Raw genomic sequence first — 12,161 nt, forward strand, 5'->3', positions numbered from 1 at the left:
GATCCAATCAGGTTTGGTTGAGAACAGACCAAAATATTACTCCTTTTTCACTATTAATTTGACATCAGCAGTCTTCTTGGTGATCATGATTTAAGCTTGATTACAATTCTTAGTGCCCTCTAGCGCTCTACGCATGCATCAAGCACTAGGAAGTGTAATCAAGCTTGAAATCATGATCGTACCTAGGCAAAATGTGTGAAAAAGGAGTTATATTTTGGTATATCTTACCCAAAAACAATTAGATCACTTTAGAAGACATTGGGTCAAATGGATTACTTCTATGTGCTTTTTTTGTGCTTTAAAGTTTTGGTCACCATTCACTTTCATTGAATGGAGTATGGACCTACAGATTGGAGATATTCTTCTAAAAATCTTTGTTTGTGTTCTGCAGAATAAAGAAAGTCATACACTTCTAGGATGGCATGAGGGTGAGTAAATAATGAGGTAATTTTCTTTGAATGAGCTATACCTTTAAAGGTGTGTAAACTAGCCTAATATATTGAGTATACTCGGAGTATATTATAAGTAAGCCATTTGTAAGTTGATTTCACCTAAAAGTGTAATACTGTGGCACTATCAAAACATTGCTGTGTTTGTTTGAGTAGCCCGTCCAGCGGTACAGCAACATTTGCTCAACCACTAGTGTGAGTTTGGGGCTTTACTATCTGTTTGTACATCCAATTGAAGATGTGGGGACGTTTGGTGAAGCTAGTGGATGAGAAATTACACATTACAACATTTTTAAGAGAATTTTACATTTGTTTTATTCACAAAGAAATTCATGATGTCCATTTCAATTAACTTTGTATTACATTGTCTAATACCAACTCTCTTGTGTTAATTGTAATGAAAGCTTTTTGTGCTCATTTAAAGTAATAGTTCACCCAAAATGTACTGCACACTCATGTTGTTCCAATATGACTATCTTTTTTCTGTGGAACACAAAAGGAGTCCCTCTTTTACATGCGGTTACAATAAATGGGTACTTGAGCTTTTAAACTTTCAAAAATATGTAAATGCATCATAAAAGTAGTCCATATGACAAGTGCACTATATTGACTCATTAGGGTGAGAAAAAGATGACTATCTTTGAAAGAACAAAAGACAATAAAATGTTATAGCAACATATTTATTCATGTTTTTCCACCAGAACCTCTCCCATATGACTGAAACCTCCGATCCCTGTGTTAGCACCAAAGAATAGCTGTAGGAGGTCAGAGCTACCATTAAAGCATTCATTAGTATTGCGTACAAACATTCGCCAATATATCAATTAACATTTAGTCAGAAAATACAAGCCTCGAGTCATATAATAACAAGCATTTATATAGATAATGTTATAGCTTTTAAATATTTGTTGTTTTGTGCAATTTACTAGTATGGCAACCAAAGTTCCCATTAGCAAGAGGTATATTGACATTGTTAAAAGTCAGCGAGTGTTTCAGGCCTGTCCTGGTTCCGGGTCATGCTTCGAGTTGGCCACGTTCAAAATGTACTGTCACTATTACTTTATAGCCATGGAAACCTGACTATAGATTTGAACTTAAAGCTTAATGCCTGGGGTTGAATGTACACAGTATTTAAGAGTACTGTGTGGAGGAAAAATAAATTATATCAAAACAGTTTTTGTACATTTTGGGTAAATCTCATGAAACCTTTTAAGAACACGTTGTTTTGCATTTAAATTGTCCTTATTGTCAATTACAGGTAAATGATTCGCATTACATTGTAATTACTGTAATACAACACAAAAATACATATTACTTAATTATCATAAAATAATGAGGCTAATCTCATGACATTTATGTGACCGTGGCATAAGTTTTGCAAAATTTTATTACGGGGCTCATTACACATATTGTGGCAGTTCTACGGTAAAATGTGGCGCTAAAAGCGATTAAACGTTTCTCCCAAACAGATTAGAGGCCTTATTTTAAGAGCGCTACATGCAGCACTATGCCATAAATCGTAAGTGTGAAGTAAATGTTCATATTCAATTGTAAATATAAACATAATAATATTATTTATAATAATTTTGTTTCATAAAACGGTGACAGTTAGGGACATAATTTGATGTTCCAATGTTTTCAGAGTTTGGACATGAACTTTAATACCAGCTGCTGGTCGAATCTCCAAACTGCAAATTTAGAAACTGAATTTAGACTTTGCACTGAAAATAGACCTGCTTTTGAAACGTCTTAGTGCAATAATCTAGTTCTCAAGTGATTTGCGCCACTTTATTAACATACAATACACACACAGTTTGCGCACATACATCCCCATATAGGCCAAACACTCCCACCCACGGCCACTTGCGCTGGCAAGAAAATTGCACTTAAAATTAGTTCTCTCACAAAACATTACTCAACCGGGCCTGGGACTTTCTCTGTTTGACCAACGGCAGACAAGGGTGTATTCAGAAAGCTGTTTTGAAAACAAAGTTTATTTTTGCAATTCAATTAGGTGGGTATAGTGGTGCAGAAATGACATACTTCAGCTTTAAAGCAAACTTTACAAAGTGTCGCCTTACACGTCATGCTCTCTAGTAAAAGGGTTTAGATGCCGTAGCATTGTGTGAGGAACGGAGCGAAAAGTATGTGTTTATGAACAGACATTCTGCCATTTTACTCGTGATTTGTGTGAAATCAAACTCATTTTTTTAATGCCTCTAGTGTTCATTTCAGCAGAAAACTGCCGCGTTACATACAACAAGCCACATAAAAATAATTGTGCAAAACATGTAGGTATAGTAATGTGGTTTTATGAGACTAAGTTGAAAATAATGGTCTTAAAAGTAGACTTTGTTATTTGTTTTTAGCTAAATATAATTCCTACTTTCTTTTGATTTGGGTTTCTTGAGATACACCCATTTACCTGTATATTGTGACATAGGAAAACACTACATCATCTACTGTATTACATTTGACAGGTAACATTGGCTATCTTTATTCTCAATAGACATTGACATATCGACCTCGTTACCTTTCTTGAATAATGATCACACTTTAAGATCGTTTGGGAATGTCTAAATGAAAACTAATGCCCTGTGCATATGAATTATCATGCATCTGCATTCTACAAACTGACTTCCCTAAATGATTTTTTTTTTAACTGCCACAAGCAAAGCTGCATGGGGCTGCATATTTAGAAGAGAGTCAGACATCAGATCTATTAAAAAGGGATAGTTCCCTCCAAATTAAAATTCTGTCATAGTTAACTCACCTTTATGTTGTTCTAAACCTGTATGACTTACTTTCTTCTGTGGAACAAAAAAGGAGATTTTAAGAAGAATGTTTTGGCCGAATGTTCATTCTCAGTCACTGTTCACTTTCATTGTAAGGGCAAAAGATTCACTGCAAGTGAATGGTGACTGAGACTAACATCCTGCCTAACATCTCTTTTTGCATTTCACGAAAAAAATTATAGCTATAAATGTTTGGAACAACATGAGACAGAAGTTTCATTTTTGGGTGAAGGATCCTTTTATTCCCATAGCCAGATTAATCGGTAGCAGAGGTTCAGTAGAAAAGGTTCAGTTTTATTGATTTCTGTATCTTTAGGTAACCGCTATATACAAAATAATATATGACAAGTCCCCTTCCTGAATACTATGTACAGGCAGACGCAAAAGCATCCATGCAAAAGCAGAGAGGTATTATTCATCCTACCCACAAGAGAGAGATGTCCCGTTTAGTATGGAGGGTTAGAAACCAGGTATGGCTCAATTGTTAGCCCTGTGAATGGATACAGGCTCACCTCATGGGAATGACATTCCGGATACATAATCCAGGAACGCACCAGGTAATCACCCAGTGTAGGACAGCGCATGTCTTCCACCTAGTGACCCACTTTATCAACTGTGGCTGCATCACTATAGTAAACATTGTCTGTTTAAAGAATTTGTCCAAGTTTTTGGCATGGAACACTCAGTGAAAACGCTGTGCTGATTCATTTGTATTCTCGCTGTGAGGTTTTGTCAATTAGCCATGACATATCTCCAGTCCTGCAAGGAAAATAATACAATGTAGAAATGAATATATTTAAATCACTCATTTTTCTAGCTAAGAATGTTAAAAATGCTTGCTTACAAAGAGGAATCAGATAATTTAGGTCATGTTAAGATTATGTTTCCTCACTTCCCAGTTTAAAGGGATAGTTCAATATACAAGTAATTTTTTACTCTAAATCATCACTTCTGGTAAGCTTCATGAGAGGGTGGAGATCACGTGGTCTCTTGTATGACATATTCGCATTGCCATGATACAGAGGTAATCTCACCTTCTGCACCCGGTTGAGACATCCAGGATGAGCACACAAACGAAGCATTGTGAGTAAAGAAACAGATAAATACAGATCTAAACCAAAACCAACCAAGCTACTGTACAGCATTCCTCCTTCTCACTTGTAAACAGCGCTGCTCTTCTGGGTGTGACACACAAGCCTCAGTTTTCGCGTGTTTCAAATGTCGATGTGCGATTTTGTCACATGCACATACCGAAGCAGAGCGGAAGTATGATTTAGAGTTAAAAAAAAGTTACTTAAATATTTATCTTTTTTGGACCAAAAGCGACCGTGTTGCTTTATAAGACATTAATTTAACAGCTAGAGTCGTGTGGATGATGTTTATGCTGACTGTCTGTGATTTTTGGAGCTTCAAAAGAGAAATCTCCATTCACTTGCATTTTAAGGACCTACTGAGCTATGATATTTTTCTATTTTCTTCAAATGTGTTCTGGTGAAGAAGAAAGTCATACAAACCTGGGATACCATGAGGGTGAGTAAATAATGAGAGAATTTTCATTTTTGGGTGGACTATCCCTTTAAGTGAACGAGTTTCATTTTGTGAGCATACACTTATGAATGATGCAAAAAAAAAGACAGACAGACAGACCTATATGTGATTTTTGAAGCTGGTCTGATCACCATTCACTTGCATTGTATAGACCTACAGAGCTTTTTCTTCAAAAAATCTTAATTTGTGTTCTGAAGAAAGTCACACACATCTAGGATCGCATTTGGGTGAGTAAATGATGAGATCATTTTAATATTTGGGTGAACTGCCCCTTTAAGTCTTGAAAATGTACTTACTCCACGTCACGTTTTCTAATCGTCTTTCCAGAGCCAAAGACTTCTGCAACCCGTGACACAATGGGGTCATAGTTCATACTGGCCACGGCTACCACCTCCTCACTCCTGTAATCACAGCAGATTAACACACAACAAAGCGTCAGCTCAACATACAGTATTTAATAATGAAATAACGGCAACACTTTACAATAACATTAACATTAATTAACAAGAACTAACAATAAACAATAATTTTGCAGCTCTTATTAACCTTGGTGAATGTTTTTTTTAACAAACAATAACAATATTTTTTTAAATAAAAGTTGTATAAGTTACCATAAGTTATTGCATTATGAACTAGCATGAACAATTGTATTTTTATAAATGAACATCAAACTAAATTAATAAATGTGGTTAAAAATATTATCAATTGTTAATTCATGATACCTAATGCATTTAATAATGTAAACAAACTGAACTTATTGTAAAAGTGTTACTGATATAATAATAAGCACAACAACAATAATGCTGTATGGTTTTATAAATGGCTAAATTATATACTCTGAATAAATGATTATATATGTAATATAACTTAATTGAATCTTAGGAAATTAAAATGATGCTTGCCCATGCAAAACCCTCCGCCATGATGCGGGTGGTTGCCAGGCCGTTGCTATGTGAATGCTAAGGTGTTCTTAGTGTTTTTTAGCATGATGCTACAGTATGTGGATGCATAGAACGAACACTAGAGGCCATCGTAACTCATCGTGGATGTGTTCGGCTTGCATTAATGTCAGCTGTTGCGCCCCCAGTGGCACCGTTGAGAATGCAACACATACTTGCGTGTGGTCTGACACAATTTGCACATTTAACGCACGAATGAAAATTAGATTGCGTAGCTAGAAGCGTTTACATACTTGCATAGAGTATGCTTCGGCCTTAAACCCAAGTATGAGCAGTAATAAACATTTTCGAATGAGTATTATGTTTTTGTAAAGTCAAAGAATTACACATTGAGTTAGTTCCGCCAATGCAGTTTGATTTTATTTAACAACTATTAATCAAAACCAAAATACACACGATCTCAGCAGTTTCCAGGCCCATTGAGGGAAACTTGCAATTAACTACTGAATATCGAATCAATAATGCCTCCAGACAGTGCCATAATTCTAATGTGAAGTGTTTTAAAAGTAATTAAATTTGTAATATTTTCTGTAGTGGCTCGACCCCACCTGTCCCACATGAGAATGCATGCTAATAACTAAGCCATGGCCATGAGATTATTATTATGAAGTACTTTACTGAGTGCATCAAATGTTAACAATGATTAATGCCTTGATTAAATTCTGAAGAATGTGTTTTTTTTGTTTTTGTTTTTGTTTTTTATTAATATACTCACTTTGTATAGAATGCCACAAATTTCAGTTCGTCCAAATCTCCCTGGATGATGACATCGTCAAAGCCATCTCCATAACCTTGACAACAAGATTTGAAGCCCTTGACATGCACTCAACAATCAAACATTCATTGAAATGATGCAGTTTCTAAATTAAGGCCTTAAAAAGGAGTTTATCATTTGTATACAGTTTCAGGAAACAATATGTGAACATATGTGGTATGTGATTAAATATGTGATTTAACTGGTTTCACCATTCACTTTCTTTGAATAAAAGTGCAAGAAGTTTCATTTTTGGGTGAACTACCCCTTTAAGAATTCATGACTTACATTATAAGGTATATACTGTATATATATCAGATATTTTGACATTAAAAAAAAAACTTGTTTTAATTCATTATTAAGTTGTGTGCACACTCATGTTTTCATTCATCACTTTAATATATATTTAATTGATGGTTACACCACATGACATTTTTCAAGTCATTAAATTAATTTGTAGAAAATACTGTGGTTTTTGAAAATGTATAAAAAACAAATTGGATTCAAAGATTACATTTCTTCAAATTTGACCTGTGTGTTTTAGATTCGATTTTTTTAAATTTCAAGAAGTCATTCTGTTCCCTTTATAATGATTATAAAACTGTTGTTGCACAGTATGTAAAAGATGTGCCTTAATCTGTCATTAAAAATGATTTCCAAATCATGATACATTACTTGCTTATTTAGTATTCTTTTAGGACGGCAGCTTACATGTCTCTCAATCTACAGTTTGATTCTCATAATAGTATTATATAGCTCTTAAAGGACTGATTAAATGTGTAAAATGCATTTACAAACATACATATCCCCTAAACAATTCAACCATGTTAAATTGTTAAATGCTTAGAAATAAAAGTTTTGTTCTTGAATAACCATGTCCAGGTGGTTTTTCCAACAGCCTGAAAATGGAATTTAAGCTACACGATTTCTGTCTTTCGGTAATGGTGAGTTCTCGGCCGGTGTTCTTGATTGCGAGTAAGGATGTGACTTTTTTGCTGCAGTTTTGCTGCATGATCACCCATACAGACTGCGACAAAGAGAAAAGAGCCCCCAACAACAAGAAGAAGTCCAGCAAACCAGCCAGAAAACATGGCCTCTCCATATTCCCATCCCGGCATCACATCTGGTAAATTCTCATCCCAGAATTTCACTACCATTACGTATGCCATAAATGAAACGGCTGCAAGGGTCGTGATCCCTGACACCCAGATCAGCACTCCACCGAGGATGAGGAATGTCCTCTTCACTCTTTCCCATCCAGCACCGACCTCGACGCCCTCAAGTCCAAAAAATGCAGCGGCCACTCCGAGAAATCCTGTCACAATGGAAATGCACATGAGAACCCGTCCAGCTAGAGTATCTGGTGGTAGGGCCAAGAAAGACTCAAACTCTTTGCAGTGTATACCAACTTCCTCCGTGTAGATGCACATGTGCCAAAGACCCTCATACCAGTTCTCCATCTCATTCAGGTCTGAGTTCATTGTCTTCCATAGTGGTAGAAAGGTTGTGATGAAAGTTGTGACCAAACCTACAAAAGAAACAAAGAGCGATGCTCTCTGGACGAACTTAGTGGTGAGCAGCACCATATTGTTTATTCACTCGCTTTGCCGGTCTGTCCACCTGAGACTGTCGGATTCTGTCCACAAGACCCAGTCTAGATTGGCCCCTCCTTTTCTTTTAATAAAAACTCACCTGATCTTGCTGGATAGTCCTGAAGCCCTTCACAAGGGCAGGACTGTTTTCCAAACCGATGCATATCTTCAAAAAGGACAATAACTGCTTTTTAAAGAGGAAATATGATATGTGTATATTTAAGCCTGAACTGGGTAAAATAAACAATATTGAGAAAGAAACATGAACAATGTTTACGCCTAGTGGCTATACTTTTTAAACAGAGTGTATTTTAACACTGGTCCCATACACTTCTAACAACGAATGGACAAACTGCTACCGTTTGTTAATCAAATGAAAGAAGAGCACAAGAGCAGCTCCGAGATTTTACCACGTGTCATGTAGCCGCTGAATGAACAGTTGTTTGCATTGAGAACACAATGTACAAGGAGACATGAGATTCTTTTTACTAACGCTCCTCTGATCTTCAGCCAATATTGGAAGGAAATTGGACACCTTCCCCCACATGCTGGGCTGAGCATATCCATTCCTCACTATTTGTCCTTGAACACTGAACATGGATATCTTTCCCTTTGCATAGCCTATAATGCATTTGAAGATGGCACATGATTTACATTTAAAAGGGACAAAAGTTTAGTGCATTCATATGTGACTTTGGAACACTTAGACCACTTTGTTATGGGTGTTTGCTAAGGCAAGTGTCACTATTACCATTGGTCAACCCATTAGAACCAGTAGATTTCAATTCAAGGAGGGGCTTGAGCCATATAGAGGAACCAGAATAACATAGACTTGGCCATAGATGAAATGAGCCGAAATTAAGAGTGGTGGTGGTGTAGTGGTCTAAACCACATAACTGGTAAACTGGTAATCAGAAGGTTGTTGGTTTGATCCCCACAGCCACCACCATTGTGTCCTTGAGCAAGTAACTTAACTCCAGGTTGCTCCAAGGGGGATTGTCCCTGTAATAAGTGCACTGTAAGTCACTTTGGATAAAAGTGTCTGCCAATTGCATAAATGTAAAAATGGGGATTTGGTCTAGTTCTTAAACTTAACCCTGATCTTTTATATGAATAGGAAACAATAAAACTGTTCAGTGTGAAAGGGCATCTTACTCCAATTGGAAATAACTTTCATGTAGTGAACGTTTTATTCTAAAACACTCAGACAATGTGCACATATTGTCAGTGCTGGGTAGATTACTTCTGATTTGTAATCTGGTATTGATTACAAATTATTTGACAAAAATTGTAATTGGTAACATAATCTCCTAGATTACATGTTTAAATGAATCTAATTTGATTAATTTTGGATTACTTCAGACCTAACCTATTTGATGTCATATGTATTGGAGTAGGATAGTCTTGTCCGTTTTGGATTAAATACAAAGAGGAAGAAAATATATTTCATTTTTTATATATATACATATATATATATATTACCAACAAAAAGAAGACATACCAAATGCATATAAGCAATAGGCTGATTTAAAATAATAATAAAAAAAAAAACTTTAAAACCTTTTTAAACCTTTAAAAAAAATGACTTTTCAAAGATTGAAAAAGAAGAATTAGGGGAATAAATAAATTAAGAACAATTTACTGCATTTGCCAGATTTTTGTGTAATCATATAAACCATAAACAGTACCTCTATTGGTTAGAAGTATTTTAAAATGTAATGCAATCTGATTACAAGTAATTATTTGTAATCTGATTACATAACAAAGGTTACATATAATCTGTTACTAACCGGCACTGTATGCTGTCCATTCAAAATGATGCATCAAAATAAATAATTTGTAAAAAAAAAATACATTCATTTTGCCACTATTTTGGGCAGGTATTACAAGTTTCATTAACACACTATGTATTTCATTTTGGCAAATTGAAAAAGTCTTTGAAGTTTGTTAACGCTTACATGAATAATGTATACCACTATATTAATTACATTCCTGACAAATAACATCAACCGTTTACTTTCCCTGGATGTTCCAGGTTCAATACAATATAAGTTCAATCGACAACACTTTAGCATTATGATAATTACAACAAAAAAAATAATAAAAAATAAAAATATATATATATATATATATATATATATTAAAAGTTAAAACCCTAACTGTTTCAAAAGTGCAAGATGTAAACAGTATGCATCTTAACATGATTTTAATGTGATAAAAACACTTAGTTACCTTTTCCATGTAAAGTTTACAAATTTACAGCTTCATTGCCATGAGGACGTAACACTGTAAACCCTAAAACAGCTGCAAAAACAAGATGATTTAAATAATTTTGCAGTTGTTTTCATATAATAATTACTGTAATTACTTTTATAAAATCATAAGCTTTACATGTCTGCCTTTAAACCCAGTAAAAATCTATATATATATATATATATATCGTACAATATACAAATCTGTTATATACAGAAGCAAGGGAATGTAATGGCAGAAAAGGTATGGTATGTTGGATTCATATAAATAGACTAAGCTGTAAATAAATAAGTAATCAAGGTTACAGTGAGGAAATTACAATGGAAGTGAATGGGGCCGATTTTTACTGGGTTTAAAGGCAGACATGTAAAGCTTATGATTTTATAAAAGTAATTACAGTAATTATTATATGAAAACAACTGCAAAATTATTTAAATCATCTTGTTTTTGCAGTTGTTTATTTAAATCACCTCTTGTTTTAGGGTTTACGGTGTTACGTCCTCATGGCAATGAAGCTGTAAATTTGTAAACTTTACATGGAAAAGGTAACTAAGTGTTTTTATCACATTAAAATCATGTTAAGATGCATACTGTTTACATCTTGCACTTTTGAAACAGTTAGGGTTTTAACTTTTAATATATATATATATATATATATATATATATATATATATATATATACACACACACACACACACACACACACACACACACACACACTACCGGTCAAAAGTTTTGAAACACTTAATCATTGTTTATTATAATTATTATTCTTTTTTTCACGTTAGAGTAATAGAAAAGTCAACAAAACTATACACTAACATAAATGGAACTATGGGAATTACGTAGTGACAACAAAATCCAAAATAAAACTAATAAAATCTTCATAGTAGTCACCCTTTGCCTAGAATTTGCATACATGTACTCTTGACATTTTCTCAACCAACTTTTGAGGAATCACCCTGGGATGCTTTTTAAACAGTATTGAAGGAGTTCCCATCGATGTTGGGCACTTATTGCATTTCTTTACTATTTGGTCCAAGCCATCAATTTCAGAAATGTTTTTTTTAAATGAAATAAATTAATATGGTGGCACAATTATATATTTTTCTACAAAACTAATTTCAAACACTTAAGCATACGCCTAAAGATCAAAAGATTTTAAGATCATGAGAAACATTTTAGTCAAGTGTTTCAAAACTTTTGACCGGTAGTATATATATATATATATATACACACACATACAGTACATATATAGTCATATTGTTTATTTCTGTATATACTTTATTTTCTATGCACTTTTTATTTTTATTATATATACTGTTTTAATTATCTCTGTCTTGTTGTTGTATTGTTTGTGCACTGGAAGCTTCTGTCACCAGGACAAATTCATTGTACATGTAAGCATACTTGGCAATAAAGCTCATTCTGATTATTTTTTAAAGAAAAGGAAGGGCAAATCCAAATAATGTTTGTGGTAATCAACATTATGCCACATATGCTGTCAGTTAAGCCGAACCTGTATTGAACCTGGAATGTTCCTTCCAGAAAATCTGCAAAAACTCTACAAAACTCTGTTTGTTGAAGGTGCCAGTGTTCCCAGACATGTCCATTCACTTATAATGAAAAATGATATTAGAAGTCAGAAGTCTGATCTTTGCGGCTGCTGTAAGGCTATGGGTGGCCTGAGACATGCTTCTAGCAGCAAGTCAGCATGTTTTACTCAAGAGAGAATGAATCTCTTTGTCCTGCAGTCCAAAGCCTTTTATTTTTCTGTCATCGCCAGTGTCTCAGATTTAATTATATTCAGT

General features: G+C 34.5%; 1 protein-coding gene across 1 annotated transcript; it reads right to left on the reverse strand.

Moving 5' to 3' along the window:
- Positions 1-7,422: 7,422 nt before the first annotated feature.
- Positions 7,423-8,091, reverse strand: LOC127634415 (putative claudin-24). The gene has a single exon (XM_052113965.1). It carries the CDS (start codon positions 8,089-8,091, stop codon positions 7,423-7,425), a length of 669 nt encoding a protein of 222 aa, XP_051969925.1.
- Between the last annotated feature and the right edge of the window lie 4,070 nt (positions 8,092-12,161).

Source organism: Xyrauchen texanus, chromosome 4 (assembly GCF_025860055.1).
Source record: "Xyrauchen texanus isolate HMW12.3.18 chromosome 4, RBS_HiC_50CHRs, whole genome shotgun sequence".
Classification (NCBI taxonomy): domain Eukaryota; kingdom Metazoa; phylum Chordata; class Actinopteri; order Cypriniformes; family Catostomidae; genus Xyrauchen; species Xyrauchen texanus.

Bases quoted from the DNA above. Each gene is read 5' to 3' on its own strand.
- LOC127634415 (XM_052113965.1), bottom strand. From the start codon at position 8,091: ATGGTGCTGCTCACCACTAAGTTCGTCCAGAGAGCATCGCTCTTTGTT.